Below are 24,557 nucleotides of genomic sequence, written 5' to 3' on the forward strand. Positions count from 1 at the left end.
CTAATTATAGCTTTGTGTATATTTGAAGTTTTGCATCCTTTGCCTAACATGTGTGCTTTTGTTAATGTGCAAGCTTCTAGTTTGTTCTTCAATAGATTTCCTACCCATTACATCAACTAAGCGTAACTTAACAAACCTGGTTATTTAAAATTGTTCTAAATAGTTGCAATTTTCGTCTATTGGCTAGCAACTGCGCTTATTTATGACTAGAAATACATTTTGCTGACTAATGTTGCAAGAAATCTGCTGAAGAGAAAACACTAAAACTCACATTGATTCGAGAATACAAAAATCCTAGTGGTCTATTCGTCTAAACAATTAGACAACTTCCTGAAGTTAGAACTAAATTGAGGAAGCCATAATCATTGGAAGAATGCAGATCATGAAAAATCTACCCATAGGTGCACAATGGTGAAAATAATAAGGTGGATTGACATGGAATTGAAATATTTTCTAGTGTGTTGATTGCATAACTAATGCTATAGAATTTGTAGAACAAGTGGTTGAGTACACGCCACTAAAAATTTCAAAATTTTGTTCTTCACGAAAACAATAGACAATACACTTCCACAATCTGCATATAGGAATTTGCAAGGAATTGGTGTTTGTTTACAACGTACACTGTGGGCAAGGAATTGTTATTGGTGCGAAGGTGCGGAGGAAGAAAGCTTCTTCTTCCTTTGCACCTTCACACTCTGCACAATGTTTTAAATGGAGAATTGTTCAGTGGTCCCCACCCCCTTGTTTCTTTCTTTGCACTCTGCACAATTAGGGAGATTTGTTCAGTGGCCTCCACCCCCTTGTTTCTTTCTCTGCACTTCTCACAGTTATGGAGATTTGTTTAGCCGCTCCCTCACTTACACAAGGGACCTGGAACCCTGTCAGTTCTCACATCATTGGGCAAAGCAATAGTGCGTGTGAGAGCACTCACCAATAAAATAACCACTCACAAAATTAGTCAATTTTATTTTATTATTTTTTTTTCTAAGAAAAAAATTGTAATTTCCATTATATTAATATTGAAGATTACATGTTGTATCAACTGCATAAAGTGTTATGCGTGAATCAGAGATGGACCGAGCCATCTATCCGAGAATATCAGTTCATCGTTCATATAAATTTAACATAAATGACAAAAATATATACATGTATGCGCAGTGTATAGTAATTGTTTGATGCAAAAATATCAGCAAAAAGTGTTTAATAAGATCTGCCAGTGATCATGTAGTTTGACAAATTCCGAAAATAAAACACCCACCATTAAGGGAATTATGTCACATCAAGGCTCTATCAACCAATAAAAAAAAAAAAAAAAAAAAAAAAAAAAAAAAAAAACTAGAAAATTATTTTTAAATTTACCAAAAAACAAAAATATTCAACATTTTCTAAAATTTGATTAAAATTACAAAAACTCTATAAAAAATAGAAATTCAACGCACTTTGACCACAAAACAAGTAAAACAAAAATTAATAATAAAAATAATCCGCCATAAAAAAACCAATTTTACAATACATAAAATCAAAGATTGAATGTGGAAAAAGATAACATAGAACAAGTCACAACAATAATTAAAGATTAAATGTGAAAAAAGATAACATAAAATAGGTCACAACAATAATAGCACATTCCTTATACCGAGAGAGAATTAAGGTGATTGCCATTCGTTGCGAAAAAAAGAAGAAATATAAGAAGAATGAAACGTACATGCATGGTAGGATTACCAAACATACGAGGAAAAACTACAAATCCTCCATGGAAGCAAAAACAAGAGGAAACATTGTTAAAAGGAGGCTACATCAATTAACATGGTATATTGGGAACCACCCCAAGAGCTTAAGTTTTTAAAGCTTTATGACGATTAAAAAGTCAATTGCAGCTCTTAAACCCTTTGGCTGTAAACCCTCCTTCCTCTGTTCAATGTTTTACTCCAATTTTTTTTAAAGATTTATGACCATTAAAATGTCAATTGCAGGTCTTAAACCCTTTGGCTGTAAACCCTCGTTCCTGTGTTCAATGTAATCAATGTAGCTTGCTTTGTTTATCTATTTTTCACATTTCCTACTCCGAAACTATTGGAAACCATGATGAAATTGCGAAGGGATCTTCTGCTGAGGTCAAGCCTCGGCATCTCTTCTAACATAGGTGCTGCCTTCATTGCAACAAGGGCCGCGCTTCAGAGCGCCTTCAACAGCAGAGCCTCGGCTGTGGAGTCTCGCGATGGAAGATTTCTTGGAACGGCTTCGATCCCACGACCTCCTGCCCGTGTCATGCACAACACGCGGTCCTTTTCGGCCAATCCTATCATTTCGCCGATGACAGGTCCTTCGCCCAACTTGGTCCCTCGATCCAAGCCAAGCGGAAGTATGTCGTCTTTGTCCTATCCTGCATTATATTGTTTTAGCAGAGGCAACCATGACTCAGAAAGTCAAATTTGAATTGTGTCTAAAAAAAGGCTGTTTGGGCCATAGGGGCAAAGATTAAAATATGACGATTCGGTATGGACAAAAATAAGCAACCAAAAAAACCAAGTGCTTTCCCATTATGGAAGTATACATCATGCATTTTGTTCTAAATTTTAGAAGAATCTCAGCCTCATGAAAGACCAGTAAATCAGAAAATTAAAATCTTTTCCTGGACTTAGTTTATGTTTATAGGTGTTTTTAGGGTTTTTTTTTAAATGTTTTTGAGGTTTTTTGGGTAAGTGCTGTTGGTTTTATAGGTGGACGGTATTGAATATATAGAAGGTATATTATCCAATCCTGTCAAGAGTAAGGAGACCGTTCGTGTACTGTATGCAAAATTAGGCAAATTTGTTACTACTGCTGAAAGGCTGATATGGTTGAATCTAGCAACTGTGGTCTAGGCAGTATGTTCTGTTGGATCTGGTTTATGGTTATTTCTCTCATCTAGTTAATTTAAAAAAATTCTGTTGGGTGATTAGCCATTCTGCGGAGACTCTTTTCGCGCAATCCGGTTAAAGTAGCCAGACCAAGCCTTAATAATTAGTCATTAAAGCAGTTTTCATAATTGATTCCATCCAGAAAAAAACTTTCGACCCAATGAAATAACGTTTGTTCAAATCAACCTCTAGAGCGGCATCTTTTATAGAAACAAAATAATTAGGGGTTCGGTTGACTTGAACACCAATGTGATAGTTGGCTTGTTTTCTTCTTCTTCCGGCAGTCCGAAAAGTTTTTTGATTTAAAACTCTTGACACAATAGTGAGTTTTAGCTTAAGAACTAGTGAATTAGAGACTCTTTTCGCTCAATCCGGTTAAATTAGCCAGAGCAAGCCTTACCAATTGGTCATTAAAGCAGTTTTCATAATTGATTCCTTTCAGAAAAATACTTTCGACCCAATGAAATAACGTCTGTTCAAATCAACCCCTAGGGAGGCATCTTTTATAGAAACAAAATGATTAGGGGTTCGGTTGACTTGAATACCAATGTGATAGTTGGCTTGTTTTCTTCTTCTTCCGGCAGTCCGAAAAGTTTTTTGCTTTAAACCTCTTGACACAATAGTGAGTTTTAGCTTAAGAATGAATTGCTTGTGGTATTTTGTCTGAATGTAGCGTCGTTTCGTGTTAGGTTTAACAACCAGTGAGCACAAGTTCGAAATATACTAAGGGTTACTGTAAAAATGCTTGTTAGATTGCTAGAATTTTGCATACAAACGACAGAATTATATTGGTTTTCTAGGCACATTATGGTGAGATTTAGTGAATCGGTTTATATTAGTTGCAATGTAGCTATGCAATATGTGTGTATCTGTACACACTCGTGCAATGTAATCTAATATCTAAGATATTTTGTGAGATTACACGTCTTTGTTTCCAGTGCATGATTATGATTTATTGACCCCTAGGTTGTTCCCACTCTTATGGGGTCAATGCTTGGGCATAATGTGCGGTAAAACTCCCCATGCCACTCTAGACTTTTGAGTCTGCTCTCAGGCTAGAGGGGTGTTACCCTCAATGAATTAGATATCCTCTTGGAATGCATGGTCTGGGATTCAAGAAGATAGCATTGTTATAGCCTCAAAATACTGAAAGAGCTTTGAGTTATAGTTTTGGGAGTGGCCAAGAAGCCAAACAACACGGGGATTCAATAGTTTAAGCCAAGGAATGATCTTTCGAAACCATGATTTAATTCTACATGACAAATAAATGAAGGAAAAAGAATTTGCAGTCAAGGGAGGGCTGTTTAGAAATTCTTTCCCATGGCTGCAAACTCTAGTCAGTAGACTTATTGGGTGTTTAAAAAATTAAAACAGATCCAAAAGTTTAAATGAATACCATTAAACAAATAGAAGCAAGAGCAATGGCTAGAACTTTATTTGATCAGTGAAGCGGAGCTAATAGCTGGACTTACACTATTATTTTGCCATTAATGAACAAGAATTGGAAAAATCCACCAGGGATTGGGCTAACTTAGCTCTATCTTGGGGTTGATTCACCTTTGCCCTCCACAATTCCTTAAAAACTGAAGTGGATGCCATGAGGGATTGATTCAGCACTGGTTCTGTGACATTCTCCATTAAATCTCTTCCAGAGTGACATACATTGGGTCTTCTAGGAGAGCTAAGTATCTTTCCTGAGCCAATCTAGCATCTTGGCTCAGACAATGATTACAATCTGCCTATGGGGCATGTAGGGAGAATGAGAATGCAGACAATCAGAAGGAACAGAGCAGAATAGTTACTTGTTTTGTGTAGAAACAGTGGTGCTCTAGACAAATCTTCAGTTTTTGATGGTCTCTTTGCTTTCAACATTCCTTCCGTTGCTGCTGATTTGAACTTTTGGTCCTTAAAATGAGAAATTATTTCTATTATAGACCACTTGGAGAGATATGTGAGCCCCAAAATTAGGTTAGAATAACATCTGTTAATTTTAGATAACAATGGTATGTTCTATGCTTAGAGCAATTTTACTTCAATTTATTTATTAGCCCAATATCAATATCCAGTTTAGCAATCACATCATCATGATAGTAAAATGCAGATAGAACATAAACAATAACAGTAGAAGACAAGCCAAGACAAGAGGACACAAGATATGGCACCAGCCAGGGACAAACCCCAATGTGGGGAAACCCTTGATCAATTCTTCTTATAATTCTTCAAAAGTTCAGCAGAGAGAGAGTACAATATACAATATTCACTTGCCCAATCACAGTGAAATCTGATCAGTCAAACAGCAGAAACAGAAATCCCTAACCAGAAAGTCAACGCTGGTCAACAGGGCAGATTTTGACCTCCAAAACAGCTCGGTCAAACTTGGTCAACTCAGCCTCCAACAGCTAGTCAAATCAGCCCAAAAACAGTCTGAAAAGTCCAGTAAAATCTGGTCAATGAAAGTCAACGCAGCAGCAAGCCCTTCTACAGTCAATGCTGGTAAAACAATGGTCAAACAACCTCGGTTTTTGTGCCCAGAACTGCAGTCTACCCAACAGAGATACCCCACACAAGAACGCAATCAAAACTGGTCAACGCTGGTCAACGCAGGGACAGAAAAAGTACAGTCCTTTATTCGCACGTGTGGAGAGAGAGAAGCCTCAAAAATCTGTACCTAATCAAGAAGAGAGAGATATGTGTGAGTGAAATGCTAAAATGAGGAGGAGGCCTCTTGAATTTATATGCAATGTTGTTATATAAAAAAATAATTAATTAGTAGTTATTAGGCAAAGGGCATGTTCAAAGATCATGCCCACTCACCAAGAGGCACCCAAGGTAGTATAAAGGCAGGGGCCTCCCGCAAATTGTAATCATCTTCTATCTGTTTAATAATAATAAAATATGAATTTGCTGATTCGCTGAGTTTATTTGTGCCATCTGGTATCAGAGTGGTTCCAATCCTTGGTGCCTGGTTATCCGCCCCCTTCTCCACATCCACATCCCTACCCTCATTCCTATTCAACTCCATGGTTCTTCACCCTGCCGTCGTACACCGTCTCAGTCCATCTCTCCCTGCGTATCCGCTGTCATCCTCACAGTACCGTGAACCGCATCATCCACAGTCCCGCCACACAGGCTGCTGTCCAAACTGCCGCTGCCACTGCACAGTCAACAGAGCCAATTCCACAGCATCGATGTCCCTTTCGCTGCCCACACGCTGAATACATGCTATCATCTTTCACGCCCTCGTCTTCCATTAACCCTTCCGCCTCTGCAGTCATTGACCTCTATTGCCGTCCAAACCGTGTCCGTTCACAGTTGTCTCCCTCGAGTTTCGCTCTGTTGACCACCAACTTGCTTTCACACACCGATTTTATTTTTTTCATTCAATATATAATTTTATTATATAGTCACATATAAATCTTAATTAAATTTTAATTAATATTTATATAATTATTATATAATTTAATTATATATCCAATTATTAAATTAAAATATATATTGTATATTTAAAAAAATATTATTATTTAATTTAAAAAAAATAAGAAAACACAAAAAACTATATGTTATAAAAATAATTTCAATATATAATTAAATTTAATTATTAAAAAAATATTCAAATTAAGGAAGGAAGTTTAAGTTGGCAGACAAATATACGATCCCACAAACCCGTTCAATGTCGTCGATGACAATGATCGATTTCAGCAAAAAATTGATTGATCTTGAGAATAAGATTACTAGCCATTTCGATGATTTTAACCAAAAATTAGTTGATCTCGAGAGTAAGGTTACCAGACATTCCGACGACATCAAGAAGCTTCAGGATACGACAAATCAGATAGAAAAACAGCTCGGGCAGAACCATATCGAATCCAAAATGAATCATAATCAGACAATGACAATGCTGACTGTTATTTGTGACAAGATGAAGATTACACCCGAACAAATATTCCAGGATGATGGAGGTAATCAACAACACAATTCATCAGATTCAACAAATTCAACAGATTCTCATGAAAAAACCGAGTCTCCAAAAAAATCATCCACGCACCATCAAGAAAATAGTAATGCGAATTTTCAAAATAAGCAGCTTTGGAATTCATTCACCAATCAATACCCTCTTTTCACTCCACTGTTAGCGATGTATCAACGAAGAGCAAAAAATCGAGCTACCCAAGTTCGACGGTAACAAAAAATGCAACATTATGTGGCTCAATAAAGCAAAAGAATATTTTGAGATTTACGATGTTGATAATGATGACAAAAATATTAGGCACACTTCTATGAAAATGGAAGGCGAAGCATATAACTGGTATATGTGGTGGAAGAAGACGACACTCGCTATCAGTTGGAGAAAATTTAAGGATGCGTTCTTTAAAAGATTCCAAGGTGTTAAGGAAGAAGAGTTCTTTTCAACACTCATCATATTGCGACAAAAAGGAGATGTGGATGAAATTATGAATACACTCGAGAATGGGAGACCTTAGGAACACGAGTACCTGGGTTATCAGAATCTCGTCTAAAGCAATCATACATCTTTGGACCATAAACTCATCTACGAGTAGAACTTGAGCTTCATGACATTACATCGATAGAAGTAGCAATACAAAAAGCAAAAGCCGTTGAAAAGAAATTTGAAAAGATACTGTGGTGAAAACTGGGAAAAGTATATTCGAGACAAAGAATTCCCCAGTCTGTAAATATGGATAATACAAAATATGTTTCACCACATCTTCGTGAAGGCGAAAAGTCTAATGTGGAAATGAAAAGGATGAAAGAAGGCAAGTGCAAACGCTGTGGCAAAAAGTGGGACCCTAAACATAGGTGTGCTAAAGGAAAAGAGACAAAGAACCTATATAACTGTGAAGCAACTAATGATTCAAACAATGATGAATCAGACATAGAAGGAATAGAAGATGCCCCAGAATTCTCTCCAGAATTAGATGATGGAAGCATTCCGCAAGTGTCATTATCGGCTATGACAGGTATATCACAACCCTAGACTTTAAAATTAAAAGGACATATCAAGAAGAACAACGTAATGGTTCTCATCGACACTGGTAGCACCCACAATTTTTTAGACTCAACCATGGCAAAGAGACTCAACATTTTCACATTTCCCATGCCCAACATGAAGGTGATGGTAGCTGACGGTAAGAAGATTGAAAAGGTAGGGAAATGCCATAAGGTCAAATTGCAGATTCAAGACTTTAATTTAGAATCTCTGTTATACTCTGTACCAGTAGGAGGAGTAGGTGTGGTCTTAGGTATCCAATGTCTACAAACTCTAGGCACTTACTCTGCCAACCATCAAAAGCAGTTTATAAGCTTTAAATGGGAAGGGCAGAGGTACAAGTTATACGGATTCCAAGCATCAAAAAATCAAATCGTGTCGTCATCCCAAATGATGAAAATGATTCGAAAAGGAGCACCAACCTATGTAGTACAATGTCACCAATTAGAAATGTTATTTGCAAAAGCGATTAGCGAAGAGTCACCAGAAGTACAACAGCTAATCCAGAAGCACGAAAAAGTATTCCAAGGCCTACCCATGAAAATGTCGCCTAACAGGGAAATTGAGCATATAATAGAAGTCAAAGTAGGATCAGACCATGTCAACATCAAAACCATATCGATATCCACATTACCAAAAGACCGAAATTGAGAGATTAATCTAGGACATTTTAAAATGTGGGATCATCTCGAAAAGTAAGAGTTCGTATGCTGCTCTAGTGGTATTTGATAAGGAAGAAGGGTGGATCATTCAGGCTATGCATTGATTATAGAGGCTTAAACAAAATAACGATTAAAAATAAATTCCCAATTCCTTTATCGACGAAAAGTTGGATAAACTACATGGCGCAAAATACTTCTCAAAATTGGACTTAAGGTCAGGCTATTACCAAATCAGAATTAGGTTGGAAGACATACCCAAAATTGCGTTCCTAACACACGAAGGTCCTTACGAATTTAAAGTAATGCCCTTTGGGTTAACCAATGCACCAACAACATTCCAAGTCACTACGAACGAGTTATTCTGTCCATATCTTAGGAAGTTTGTATTAGTATTCTTTGATGATATTTTAATTTACAGTAAAACTTGGTAGGAGCACCTAAAACATCTGGATAAAGTTCTTACACTATTGAAAGAGCTTCAGTTCTACGGTAAGAAATCCAAATGCACCTTTGGGAAGGAAGAAGTAGAATATCTCAGACACATAATATCCCATGGAGTAAAAGTGGACCCTAATAAAATCAAGGCTATAAAGGAATGGACCAAACCAGTTAATAGGTCCAAGCTAAGAGGGTTCTTAGGATTGACTAGATATTACCAAAGATTTATTAAAAACTATGCACATATAACTGCACCTCTAACAAACCTTTTAAAGAAGAATTCATTTCAATGGAATCAGGAAGCAGGAAGGTGTTTTGAAGAATTGAAAGAAGTTATGTGTAATGCCTCGGTTTTGGCAACTTCAGATTTCTCTAAACCATTTATCAATGAGTGTGATGCTTCTGGGTTCAGTATAGGTGTAGTGTTAATGCAAGAGGGGCATCCAATAGCTTTTGAGAGTAGGAATCTCTTTAAACTAGAACGTCTTAAATCCACATACAAGAAGGAAATGTTTGTTATTATGCACACACTGGCGAAGTGGAGACAATATCTTTTGGGAAGTAAGTTCTCCATTTGAACAGACCATAACAGTCTCCAACACCTTTTCCAACCAAAAACACTTTCCGAAGAACAACAAAAATGGATTGAAAAAATTGCCGCCTTTGACATGGAGATATTACATAAAAAGGGAAAAGACAATGTAGTAGCAGATGCCCTGTCTAAGAAGGATGAAGAACCATCATTACTTGCAGTCTCGATTGTTGTTCCTGAATGACTTAATGAGATTCGAAGTGAGTATGTCAAGGATACTGAAATAATTGCGATAATCAATAACCTTCCAGACCACTCGAAATTTGAATGGAAGAATGATATTCTATGGTACAAGGGAAGAATCTATCTGAATTCAAACTCCAAGTTTAAATCCAAGATACTCAAGGAGTCACATGATTCACTGTTAGTCGAACATGTAGGATTCTTTAAAACTTACTATAATGCACGCCAATCATTCTTTTGGAAGGGGATGAGTCACGATATCCAGAAATATGTAGCAGGATGTGACAAATTTCAAAGAAATAAAAGTGAAAATATTATGACACCTGGATTACTTCACCCCTTAAACACTGCGAATCAGAAATGGGAAGAAATATCAATGGACTTTATTGAGGGATTACCTGTATTTGATGGCAAGGATAAGATTTCGTAGTAGTCGACAAACTCACCAAATATGCTCACTTTATTGCAATGATGAAATAAGATTCAACTAAACAAATCGTTGAGATATTTTGCAAAAATATTTATAAATTACACGGTTTTCCTAAAGTCATTGCGAGTGATAGAGATGCCAAATTTAAGGGTAATTTCTGTAAGGAATTGTTCACCCATATAGGAGCCTACCTAAATATGAGTTACGCTTAACACCCTCAAACAGATGGACAAACAGAGGTTGTCAATAAATGTTTGGAAGCCTACCTACGTTGTTACGCTACAAAAAAACAAAATAAGTGGGTTTAGTGGTTGCATCTCGCTGAATGGTGGTATAATTCTACTTATCATACGTCAACAAAAATGACTCCATTCCAAGCTTTGTATGGGTACAAACCTCTGAAATGGAAGGATCTAGCTACCGTCCAGACAAATCTACCAGCTATTAAAAACCAACTAGAAGAAACCCAAAAAATCATCCAAACCCTAAAAGAAAATTTAAATAATGCAAGAAACTGTATGAAGCAACAAGCTGACCGAAACAGAACCGAGAGAGAATTTGAAGTTGGAGAATGGGTATTTGTCAAGCTCCAGCCATACAAACAATTGTCCTTGAAACAAAAAGGAAAAAATAAATTAGCACCAAAGTTCTATGGACCATACCAGATCAACAAAAAGATCAGCCAAGTTGCATATAGTTTAAGCCTTCCGGATAAAAGTCATGTTCACAACGTCTTCCATGTATCTTGCATTAAAAGGGCACTGGGCGACCATCAATTAGTACAAACAACGCTTCCATCCTTAGATGATGAAGGAAGGGTCATTTTAGAACCTGAAGGTATCATATCCACCAGGAAAAAGAAGCTCCAATCTCGTGTAATCAAGGAATACTTGATCAAGTGGAAGGACTTACCAAAAGAAGAAGCTTCTTGGGAGACTGAAGCATTTCGTCAACAACATTCGTCGTTACGTATGCTTTGAGGACAAAGCATTTTTTGGGAGGAAGGCAATGTTATAAAAAACTAGTTAATTAATAGTTATTAGGCAAAGGGCATGTATAAAATGTGAATTTTCTGATTAGATGAGTTTATTTGTGCCAAACGTTGAGGTGCAAATTAGATGACTAGCCGACCTTGACAATTTGTCCATAGTCAAAATAAATTCATAATTCCATTTGTACATGTCAGGATGGGATGATCTTTAGATCAATCCTACATCTCTTGGAGAGAGGAATCCAATAAAAATATCAGCTGCCTCATATGAGCTGTCCAAGGTGAAGTTTGGCCGTAGTTGCCAAATTTAACAACATCTCCACTAATGAGAATGCTCGCTTTGTGCATTTGTTAGATTCAGTTCAAAGAGAAGCTTATATTCAACTTAGCTTAGCCTTCTGCCAAAATTATGGCCAAATTTGGTGCTGGCTTGGTGCCTTAGTCTTGTTGTTAACTTAGCTTTCTCAACATACTCTTTCATAAAAAGTGTTCCCAGGAAGAAAGAAAATGGCATTGAAAGGTTGATTCACCTTTGCCCTCCACCATATCTCATAAATTGAGGTAAACTGCCACAGAAGGGTTGATTCACCATTGGTGCTATGACATTCTTCTTTAAATCTCTTCCAGAGTAACATACATTGGGTTTTAGGAGGGGACTAAGGCTCTTTTCTGAGCCAATCTTGTATCTAGGTTCATATGATCGTTACAATCTGCCTCTTGTGCATGCAGGAAGAATACAAATACAGGTGAGGAGAAGTAGAAAAACTAGAATAGTTACATGTGTGCAGAAAGAGTGGTGCTCTGGGAAAATATTCAGTTTCAATGACCTCTTTGTTTTCAATGTTCTTTTCCTTGCTGCTGATTTGAATTTTGAACTTCTGATCCTTACAAGAGATTTTTTTTTTCTCTGTTATAGACTGCTGGGAGAAATACATGAGCCCAAAATTAGGTTAGAGTGCATACTTTGTGTATTTGTCAAATTCAATTAGAAGAGAACCTTCTATTCAACTTAGCTTAGCTCTCTGCCGAAATTGTGGCCAAATTTGGGGTTGATTTGGTGCCTTAATCTTGCTGTTGTATTCCTTTGTATGGCTGTAGCAGCTCTTTTAGAGTAGGCAAAAAAGTAACAAATACCTCTTTGCCTTTAAAAATACCTCATTGCACCCTTTAGTCTAAAAACCCATTATACGCCTAGCACTAAAACTGATTTGTAAACTGCCGTGGATATTCCATCGGATAGTCGTCACAACAGATCTGATAAAGAAAATTTACTGAACTCCGAAATCTGTACTATGAGGGTTAATTTTTCCTTAGATGTCTGGAATTATTAAGTCACTATTTCTAGATATGCATGCAAAATATAAAAATGCAGAAAATAGAGAGCAAATAGAACAATCACTTATAAAACCACAATAGCACAAGATATGACTTGGGAAATCCTTTTGTGAAAAACCTAGCTGGAAGGTGAGGCTCTTTGCTCTCTCGTTCTCTAAATGGAAATGGATGCAAGTACAAAGGAGTAAGGCCTGTGGCCCGTGGGTTGCTACAAAACACAAACCCTCTTTGTTTGCTCTCTTTTGCTCTCTCTCTCTCACACACAACTACTCTGCTCAACTATGGAACAAAATGCACTAGAATAGAATCAAACTCCTTTTCCTCCTAGTGGTCCGGTTATAACACAACCCAATAGCCAATTAGGGGTTAAATTCGACCCATTCGACCCTCAATATGGTTACAACTTGACCCCTCTAGAGTATTCTTAATCGTGCCCATGTGGCTAGCCCATTTTCCATGAGTAACGAGGGCTGATGTGGCATCCTCTCGAATTATGGTGGTCAATTCTGATAGGTCAACTTTTGAGAGGTATAACCTTTTTATACAAGCTCCGATTTGGACGATTCTTGCGCTGTTGGAAAGGTATCAATATGCAGATTATGGAATCTAGGTCCATAGTAAGGTTGAGACCACAAGTGGTCATATAAGGCTTCAAAATGGCTCTTGAAAAATTTTCACCCAAAATTTTCCAAACCGGGGGTGCCTGTAAAATGACCTTGCAAGCTGACTGCTCCAAATTTTCCACTCCAAAAGCATTGAGATGGATGAAAAATAGTATATTGATCCAATCTAGATCATACCTCCTCATTTTGGGAGACTTTTGGTCCCCAAAAACTTTTATTGAACGACGTGAGGAAATTTTTCCTCCACCTTCTCCTAGGTGTACCGTTTGGCCTTGCTTGGAAGTTGTCCTTTGAACCCAATCTGCTAAAGGTCATGCTGCCACTATCTTGTAGTTTTGGACCTCTTCTGGAAAATCGTATCCTCTATGACTTTGGTTGAGCATCTGGTGCTAAATCCTCTATAGAAGGCAATATGTGCTCCTCTTTCAAATTTTCTACATTTGTTGAAATTGTGTAGCTCAGAAGGTATTTCCGAGTGGAGAAAACCCACAAAACGAAGAGCTTGTGGACAAGGCACCCAAGGCTTGGGGTTTTGACCCAAAGGAGTGGGCTTAGAACCTAAGAAAATGAATTTTATATTCTAATTTAATGTTGAATGGTGAAATGGGGTTTTTTGAAGGACAAAGAGGGCTCTCAAGACACTTAATGAAAAGTATAAATATAAGACAATGGAGAGGCTATTGCACATCAAGTGAGAAGGACTTCACTTGTGTGAGGAGGCTTAAAGGACTTAAGCCTAGGCATCAAAGCACCTGAAGGAAGCCGATCATAAAGGAAACCCGAAAAGAGCCGCAACATGCCTAAGAAGGCTGCAGCCAAGAAGGAGGTAGTCTATTTGAAGGTTTGTTTGATGGTTAGTTTGTGGTAGGAGAAGAGGCTGCAATCTTGCTATAGGAGGACACATGCAGACTGGATTGTCCACAGGCCTAAGGAGCAGAGGGTTGTTGTTAGGCCACATAAGGCTAATAAAACTGGCCAAGGGCTTGTAACGACTAGTCGAGACCTAGAAGGAGGAGGCCGAGGGCCTCAAGGACTAAGATCGGTCAGGTCAAGGGTTACTAAGCATGTTGGAGGCTGGGTAGAGGTGTGACAACTTGGCCACAACAAGAGAAAATGAGGTTGAGTTGGGTTCTAGGCTACTGTAGTAGCTCGCTGAGGTAAGGAAGGGCAGTCACAGTCATAAAGGAAGGGGCTATGGCCTTGTGGAGTGGCTAAGCAGAGAGACCAAGGGCCTAAAGGAGCAAGCCAAGGTCTGGGAAAAGCTACAAGAAGTCTGCTAGGTGGGCAGAGGACTTGATAGGGGCCTAAAGGAGTAGGACAATGATTATAGAAGGCTTTAGGAGCTTGACTACAAAGGACATCACACTAGCGAGGTAAGTTGATTTGTTATCTAAGTGTTTTATTTGGGCAAATGAGAACCCGAAGGAATTGGCCTTAGCCCTGACTTATTGGTCGAAAGATATACTTGTATATCTTGTATTATAACATTGTACAGGGGTTTGTAAAGGGCCATGATCCCTTGTATGGGAGCCTTAAGGTTTTCTTATTGAAGGATTAATAAGGAACATATTTTAGGCCATAAATTCTTTTGTATTGTTATTGATCTTATTATTGTTATATTCTGTTGTGCAACGTTGTTTAAAGTTGGGCATCTTTAGTGTGTTTATGTTCCTAGCTAAGGCATAGACGAGACCTAAGGTGCTTGGAATTCCAACAACATTCACCACTGAGTAAATATGCATGTATGGGGGCAAACTGAGTTTGTAGGTGTTATCTCCCACCTTATCTAGTATCTCAAAGGGACCATATTGTAGAGCTTTGATTTTCTTACTAGGACCTTGTAGCCTCTCCTTGTTCAACTATGACTTCTCTGTTCTATGTTGATCATACCCGACCTTATACTTTTCGTGTGGCCTCTTCAGTGTCTCCTATACTCGTAGATGGATCTGTCTGATCTTCTCAACAAATTTCTTTGCCCTTAAGGCATCCCTTGTGAGATCCTCCTTTGCTCTTCCTTGTTGTCCTAATGCAATATCCAAACGTGAATGTGGCGAATATCCAAAACAAGTTTCAAATGGGGACTTACCAGTAGAAGTGTGGACTACTCTGTTACAAGAATGTTGTATATATAATAGATTTTCATCCCAAGTCTTCAGATGCTTTTGATTATAACCCCTCAAAAACCTCACCAAAGTCTCGTTGACAACTTTTATTTGCCCATCTATCTGTGGATAGAATGTTGTAGACCTCTTCACCTTTGTGCCCGTCTTCTCCCACATTGTAGTTCAAAATGCATGCATAAATCTCGTGTTCCTGTTTGAAACAATGCTCCTTGGTATCACAAAGGGCACATAGGCTTGTCTAAAGAACATGTTCGCTGCTTCTTGGCCGCTAATGGTATTTTCATAGAGCATTAAAACATACATCTTGCCGAATTTGTCAATTACTATGAATAGGTAGTCATGTTCCTTCCTAGTTGTTAGTATGTTTCCCACAAAGTTCATGGAAATGCTTTCCCAAGAACGAGTGGGTATATGCAAGGGATGATATAGACCCTATTTGAACTCGAGCAGGAACCATTTGGAAGAACCATTTGAACCCTCAAGCAGTAAAGAACCATTTGGTAGAAAGTCAAAAGAAGTGAGTTATTGGCTCGAGTTCTATATTTCGCAAATACACTTCGAAGGAAGTCAGTACTATACAAAATTTCCAGAAAAAGACTACCAACGAATTAAAATAGAATTACCTAAGTACGATGGTAAGGATCATAGAGGCGCTATTGTTTGGGTCAATAAAATGGAGGCCATTTTTGAGTCAAACCCAACCATTGGTGAACGAGAAAAAAATCATGACTGCATCCAACAACGTGGAAGCTCAGCCATATGACTGGTTCCTATGGTGGTCCAACAAATGTGAAGCTTGTTCATTTATTTGGAAGAATTTTGTGGCTGCCTTACTAAGAAGGTTTCATGATGAAGAAGAAGATGTCTACGAAAAATCCGTTCATCTCAAGTAAAAAGGGTCTGTAAGTGTTAAATTATGGTATGTTCTATGCTAAGAGCAATTTAATTTAATTCTTCTTATTAGCCCAATGTCAATTTCTAGTATAGTAATCACATTAACATGAAAATAAAACGCTGATAGAACATAAATGAGATGAACATAAGACAAGCCAAGACAAGAGACACAAGATGTGGCGCTAGCCAGGGACAAACCCCAATGTGGGGAAACCCTTTGATCAATTCTTCTATATTCTTCAATAATTCAGCAGAGAGAGATAGTACAATATAACAAATTTGTGATTTACAACAACAATTATGAAACCTTTGAAGAACAATAGTAAAGGTGATCAATCAACTCCCAAAATGTCCTCAAGACAACCTAGGAGAGCTCGGTCTCCAACAACAGTAATAGCAACCCAAAATAGTGAATGTAAGATGGTCAAAACAACAATCAATGCTACAACATACTGCAACCAACTCTAACCAGTCAATGCTGTCACAAATGTGCCCTCCAACAAGTCAACGCAGACTTGTCTAGCACTACGTCTAGCCTAGGAGAGGCTGCCCACACAAATCCGTAGTCAATGATGTCTATACGCTAGTCAACGCAATGCTTAACCACTTGCTGCACCTTCCTGCATCTTTGCTGGCCTAACTACGTCCTCCTCCAATGCTGCCCTAGCTGCGTCCTCTTTCCTTCGTATACCCAAGAGACAAGGAAGAGATGTGAGGATGAGATGGGTGAGATAATGCCTCAAGGTCTCTTCTATTTATATGCCACATTGATGTTTAGCTGGGGGTGTGCAACACAATTTTACTTGCTGGCCGAACTTGACAAATTGTTAAGAAATACAAATAAATTCATATCTCCATGAATACATGTTGGAATCGGATGATCGTTAGATCAATCCTACACCTCTCGACGAGAGGAATCCAAGAAAAATATCAGCTGCCATAAATAAGATGACCCACATGGAGTTTGGCCCTAGATGCCAATTTTAACACTCCCTCTCAACAAGGGAGAACTCCATCTGCTAATCCATTTGTCTGTCGGTACTATCTCTGCCATCAAATGCATTGCTCGGCTCTGCTGTGCTCTGCTGAACTATGAAGAAGACGAAATGATCGAGAATGTATCATATGTCAGTCCTAGATAAAAGAGAGTGTCCAATGGCACTCTGATTGACTCGAAGTCAGTTCCAATTGATCCCATATCAATGTCATCCTAGCAGAGGGAGTATGGTAGATACACGATGCGTCCATCGGTACTACTATGGTCCCTATCCTCATTTCCCTACTCATTGGCTAGATGAGAGGTACTTCCCATGAGTCCCAGACTGCATGGGTAGGATGTCTCTGTAGGAGAAGGATGAACCACTCATCTTGCCTACATGTCGCCACAGGGTATCACAGGGGAAGGCTGAACCATTTACCCTGTACACAGTGCACCACAAGGGGAGGGTGAGTCACCCTATGGTCGCTCGTCGCTCCAAGAAGTACCCCAAGCCCCTCGGAGCTCCCAGAGCGCAATGTATGCATCATACAGGACCCTCATAAGAGGGTCTCTCAATGACTCCCCTAGTCGTTCTCGGAAAGTCAAGAATTTGACCTTTACCAGGGGCTTCATTAGAATGTCGGCGACTTGCTCATCTGTCCCAATATGATGGAGCCTTATTGCTCCTCGCTGTACCATATCCAGGATAAAGTGGTACCTGATATCGATGTGCTTGGAGCGATCATGAAATACGAGATTCTCATATAAATGAATGCCACTCTGGTTGTCGTAGAGGATCACTGTAGTATCTAGCGTATGTCCAAACAACTCACTGAAGAGATTCCTCAACCAGACAACCTCACAGGAGGCCATACTCGCAATAGTGTACTCTGCCTCAACGGTGCTCAGAGCCGCCGACTTCTGCTTCCTGCTCATCCAGGATATCGAGGCAAAACCCAAAGAGAAACAACACTTGGAAGTGCTTTTTCGGTCCACCACACTGCCTGCCCAATCAACATTGGAATATCCATGTAGCCTCACGTCTCCGGCAGTGTATCTCAACCCATGAGTGATTGTGCCCCGAAGATATCTCAGGACATTCTTGGCACCAATCCAATGTGAGTGATGAGGCTCAACCATATATTGGCTCAACGTGTTGACTGCAAAACATATATCTGGATGGGAGTTCACTAAAAACCTATGTTGTAGGAAACGTGGTATAGAGGTCTGTTTCTGTACGGAAACGGGTACGAAATGCGGAAACGCGTTTGGTACGGCCGTGAAACGCGTTTCCGGCTGTACTGCCACGTTTCCCGAAACGGAAACGTGGCCAGTACAGCCGGAAACGCGTTTCAGGGCCATACAACCCACGTTTCCTCATTAACTTGTGTTTTTTTTAATTTGTTTTTTAATTTACTTTTAGGGTATGTTAGTGACTTCTTGTTGCTTCTAAATGCGTGTCTAAAGTTATAAAAGTGAATTTTTGCCCTAGTGTTGATATGCAGTTCATCAGGGAGTTTGAGGGATATGCATTTCATGGTAATGTTAAATTCTTAAAGTAAAAGTGATATTCTCCTTTATTTTTCATTTTCGTCCTTTTACTTAAATTTTTTACATTACCATGAAATGACTCAGGATGTTTGAGAGTGGTTTCGCCCTCATTGGATTTCATATGGAGAAAGTAGAATTTTAGATCTCACTCAAAATCCAACAGACTTATTTGTTTTTCAGGATTTCAGGATTGGAGGGATTGCAATGTTTCCATTGGATTTTATCATGTACTAGGGTATGGAACTTGTATTTAATCAAGAGAACCAAGCCCTCTATGCAGGGGAAACTCCCAATAATCAAGATCATGTAGGGCACTAGTGTATGAAACGTGTATTTAATCAAGAGCACTAAGGCCGTTCGACTATGTAGGAGGAGACTCCCAATACAACAGTGGTCCTTCTAAAGAATGGGATGTGGATGCAGAAAATCCTGATTTGGATCTCTCTCTTGTAGCCTTATAGTCTTTATTGTACTTGCAGCCTCATATATTAATATAAATAAAGGCTGATTTTGAGATTTGGATATATAATAAAGGTTGCTTTTGGATATTCCGATATTTTTATTTTCATTATGTGATCATTCATGAGTAACTGTGATGTAAATTAAATCTTAATGTTTAAGTGTAATAGATTATAATGTCTCATTTATGCTTTATGATTGCACATATATATATTTAAATATTTTCAATATATATCTATATATCTATATATCTATATATATATATATATATCTTTGCGTTTCCCCGTTTCCAAAATTTGGGGAGGTTGCGTTTCGTATTGCTTCCTGTTTCGGAAACTCGTACCCGTTTCCCCGTTTCGTGCAACTTAGCCAAGAACATCAATGCTCCTAAGAGTTGATGATACCTAGAAGCATTTCCCAAAGCAGGTCCGACAACACTGCCGCATAACTTCTTGAAGTTAAGCTCCATCGGGGTAGTCACGGGATTGCAGTCCACCATACCAAATCTCTCCAAAATATTCACCACGTATTTTCCTTGAGATAGGAAAATTTCTCTTGGCTATTGCCAGACTTCCAACCTTAGGAAATAGTGCATCAATCCTAGGTCCTTTATCTCAGATTCGGAAGCCAACTCCCTCTTACATTTGTGAATGAGAGGGTCTGCACCTGTCAGAAAGAGGTCGTCAACATACAACACCAGTAGGAGAGGCTTATCATCCTCAACCTTAAAGTAAAGGTTTGGATCGACTTCACTCCTAGTGAATCCCGACTTCATCAAGTAGCTATCGATCCTCTCATACCAAGCTCGGGGTGCTTGCTTCAGCCCATAGATGGTTTTCTTCAACGTGCATACGTGAGATTCTCGATTATGAATCTCAAACCCCTCAGGTTGTTCCACATAGGCTTCCTCTTTAATCGAACCATGCAAGAATGCGGTCTTGACATCCATTTGATGTAGGTTCCATCCTTGCGAAGCAACAAGGGCTATGATCGATCAGATGGTGGTGTATCGGGCAATTGGTGCAAATATCTCGTCATAATCTACACCTTCCTTTTGAGAGAAGCCTCGAGCAACAAAGCGAGCCTTATATTTTTCAACACTCCCATCAGCCCCATGCTTTATTTTGTAAAGCCATTGCGAGGTGACAACTGTTTTGTCCTGGGGTCTGGGGACCACATCCCAGACATTATTCTTCATGATGGACTCGTATTCCTCATTCATTGCATCCTTACATACTTGATGCTTCACGACTTCTTCGAACGATGAAGGGTCATTTTGAATGATGGTGCTCATAATGGTCAAGTATCCTTGATACCTGGTCGGCTTCTTACTTTCACGAAAAGTCCCTTTGGGTGCAATAAGTCTCTCGACATCTTCAAGAGTCCCCCTAAGCCATGAGGGCCTCTTCCTAGAAGAGGAAGGCTCTTGCGGAGGGGGATCAATATGATCCATAGGTTCTTCCACATCGGGCATCCTCTCATTTTCCTTCTCATCTGGCTTCCTGGTGTTAGTGTCTTTATCTTTCCTTAGAATAAGAAGATTGTCTACCTTGTTAAGAGCCATATCTTCGTCAAAGGTGACATCATGACTTATCTCGACTTCACTTTGACCAACAACATAGATTCTATAGCCCTTATAATTTTCGCTATAGCCCACGAAGATTCCCTTCTTTCCAGATGCACCCAATTTGCTTCTTTTCTCTTTCGACACATGAAAATATATGGGACTTCCAAAATTCTAAAATGAGAGACATCCGGTTTCCTACTAGTGAACATTTCTTCGGGAGTCTTGGAATCCAACGCTTGATGAGGGCATCAGTTTTGAACATATACGACGGTGTTTGCAGCTTCGACCCATAGAAGCTTCAGAAGCCTTTGATCATGGAGCATGGCACGAACCGCTTCCACAATCGTATGATTCTTCCTTTCCGCCACACCATTCTGCTCATGAGTGTATGGTGTTGTGGTTTCCCGCTTAATGCCAACTTTTTTGCAAAAGTCATGGAACTCATTGGATTCATACTCAGTCCCATTATCAGTTCTTAAGATCTTAATCTTCTTCTCGGTTTGATTCTCGATCAAGGCTCTGAAGTGACGGAACTAGAGAACACTTCATCTTTCTTTTTCAAGAAGTATATCCAAGTCTTGCGAGAATAATCATTTGTAAAAGTGAGATAATATTGATATCCTCCCAAAGAGTTCAGAGGCATCATACCAGATATGTCGGAGTGAACCAACTGTAAAATGTCGGAGGTCTTGCTATGGCTTGAGGGGAATGGTCCCCTTTTGAGATTTCCTTTGGCACATCTCGGATGTACACCTTCATGCTCTACTTTCAACTCGGGCATCCCTGTCACCATCTGTCTCACATCGGGTAGAGCCTTATAATGAAGGTGGGCAAGCCTCCGGTGCCATAGTTCAGACTGTAGAGTTGTGTCGCAAGACATGATTACCAACAAACTTCCTCCAACTTGATATGAAGAGTCAACCCGAAACCCAAGAGTGAAAGCATCTTTAAATTTTTTTTTCCACACATGTACCTTGCCATTGATGAAGGCCACCTTGTAGCCTTTGTCTTCCATTGCTGATCCGTTAATGAAAAAGGTATTATAGACTATGTGTGAATTCATTTATGTTACTTAATGTAATGGATCAAAAAGATTGCGAATAACATAAACCCTTAAGCAAATTGAAAACACATTTAATCACATCAACACAACCAAATTTAATAAAGGAGTTCACCAGCCTTTCTGGCTACGTCTCCTGGTCCTTTCGCTTCCAGTGTTGGCCTCTTTATTTTGTATTCAAAATGCTGTAATAGACATGAGCTCAAAAACAGAGTCTTAGATGAGAAAATGGACGTCACCACTGCGTCTAGCTCGAAATTTCGAGTCAAACGAGTGTAAACTCGACCATATTTGGCCACAGTGACTTTCAAACCCCCTGGAAAGTCAAAAACCACCTCTGCCTATAGCAAAACCGCCTTTCTGCTGCGCAAAATGCCTCCGCCTAGGAAAAACTGCTTCTACAACCAAAACTCGCCTTGGAAAGCGTGCTAGTGGTTTTGGCCTGGTTCAACACCTGCATAACAATATAAAGATTTTTGGCGGATGGAATATCAAGTTCCACTACTTGGTATGTTGGCTAGCACAATTGTGTTAAGGCGTGGTATATGTAGTTTGGGAGGTCGGCGGGTCGAAACCCCCGCCCGACTATTCCGACCTTTTACATTGCTTATATATATATATATCATATGTTATCGCAACGCATGTGGGATCTTTGTTATTCGATACATTTGATATGGTTGGTTTATATGGTTTGGACTATGGTGTAATCTCAATGGTTATGATACACATTTAATGCTAAGGGATCGGCGGTTATGGGGTTGACCGTGACCGTCCAACCCTTTTCTGGTGGCTCCAAACCAACCTTAATAAATATATTATCCATACCTCCGTTACCCAAGCGGCGTTATAGCTCATCCGGTGAGCGGAATCTAGCGAAATCTTAGTATTCCAGGAGGTCAGGGGTTCAATCCTCCTTGACCCCCAAAATTTTGGGATTTGCATGTCGATATAGGGCAAATTCGAGCTGCCACGTTTCAACATTGGATTGGGCTGTTTCAACCAATCAAATCTCGACACGTCATCAACCTTGATGACATCACCCTGGACATATGGCGCATTCCCAGGACGACACGTGTCCTGCTGACATCACCCTGGGTTGACTGTTGACTGTTTGACTTTGACTTTTCCTCATTTTGCCCTAGTTTGACTTGAAACTTTGACTAGCCTTAACTTCTTCATCCGAACTCAGATTTTCGCGCCGTTCGCACTGTTGGAATCGTCTCGTCGAGCACTTTGACTTGATCCCACTTTCAATTGAATTTGAAGACTTTGATAAGGAGGCAAAACTGGATCCATTTTGAATCACTCCTCCCCACTGGAAGCTTTTGGACCACCAAAACTTGGTTTTAGTTATCGAGTAAGTGAGGATAAAGTTCCCTCACTTTTCCAATCTCTATCCATTGTGCCTTACTTGGATTTGTACCTTTGAGTCCAACTCGAAGATACTCAACATTTCCCTGTCGCGAAGTCCTTATCCTCCTCTCAAGGACTGTGTCCTCCGTAGCTCATTGAGATACTCAGGCAAAAGATCTTCGATAGAAGGTAGTTGACCTTGCTCTTCGGGATCTTCAACCAATGAAGGTCCATACAATCACAAGTTTTCAACATTTACGACAAAATAGATTTGCATGTAAGCTAGTAGATCTAGGCAGAAAGCATTTTCACCAATTTTATCAAGTATTTTGAAAGGACCATATCTAATTGGTTTCAATTTTTTACCTTTCCCCTTGCAATCTTTCTTTGCTGATGTACAACCAGACTTGATCACCAACTTGAAAACTATGCTCAACTTGATGCTTGTCATGTCGTGCTTTATACTTTGCTTGGCTTCTTTCCAGCTGTTCCTGTACTGCCTGGTGAATTTCCTAGATTTGTTCAATGAACTTGGTTGCTTTGTCTACATCACTGTGTCCATCAACTGCTATGTCTTTACCAAGGACAAAATCCAAGGGAGACTTTGGTGTAAAACCAAAACAAGTCTCAAAATGAGATCTCTGAGTAGAAGAATGTTTTGCATGGTTGTAAGCATGTTGCACATAACACAAATGCTCATCCCAAAGTTTGGGATGCTTGCTGCAATATCCTCGAAGCAACTGTATCACTGTCCTGTTAACCACTTCTGTCTGACCATCCGTTTGCGGATGAAATGCCGTGCTCTTCTTCAACTTTGTGTCCATTAACTCCCATAGACTTGACCAAAATTTCTCGACAAATCGAGAATCTTGATCGGATACAACGGAAGTGGGTAACCCAAAATGAACCCGTACATTTTGAAAGAACAACTTTGCAGTTTGTTCAGCTGTGACCTGTTTATTACATGGTGTCAAAATACACATTTTACTGAACCTATCCACAACTACATACAAATAATCATGACTCTTTCTAGACTTTGGCAACCCCCCAACAAAATCCATGGAAACACTTTCCCAAGGACGAGAAGGAATTGGCAATGGAGTATACAAGCCTAATTTTCTATTACTTGACTTGCTTGTAGCACACATAGTACATCCTTTAATATATCTAGAAATTGTCTCATTCATTCGTGGCCAATAGCAGAATTTTTGTAATTGTGCAACTGCTTTACTTACACCAAAATGACCTGATATGAGAGAAGTATGTGCTTCTCGAATTATATTAACTCTCTCTGTTTGTGGAATGCATAACTTTCCCAAATGATATAAGAGTTTGTCCTTTATGTAATAATCCAATTCTTCTACCTGCTTGCCATGACTTAAAGTTGCATATACATCCTTAAAATCTAT

At 39.2% G+C, this 24,557-nt stretch overlaps 1 protein-coding gene across 2 annotated transcripts in view; it reads left to right on the plus strand.

The window, feature by feature from the left end:
• The first annotated feature begins 1,656 nt into the window (after positions 1-1,656).
• Positions 1,657-24,557, plus strand: part of LOC149212137 (uncharacterized) — a 162,304-nt gene continuing 139,403 nt past the window's right edge. The window contains exons 1-2 of one of the 2 annotated variants that reach the window (XM_089391730.1): positions 1,657-1,809; positions 1,974-2,362. In XM_089391730.1, coding sequence (XP_089247856.1) covers positions 2,083-2,362 — 280 coding nt within the window. In that variant the 5' untranslated portion in view covers positions 1,657-1,809; positions 1,974-2,082. The other variant, XM_089391729.1, reaches the window with a different exon arrangement.

Source organism: Pinus tabuliformis, chromosome 1_1, assembly GCF_031772625.1.
Source record: "Pinus tabuliformis cultivar Carrire ecotype Pingquan chromosome 1_1, CPIR1, whole genome shotgun sequence".
NCBI lineage: Eukaryota > Viridiplantae > Streptophyta > Pinopsida > Pinales > Pinaceae > Pinus > Pinus tabuliformis.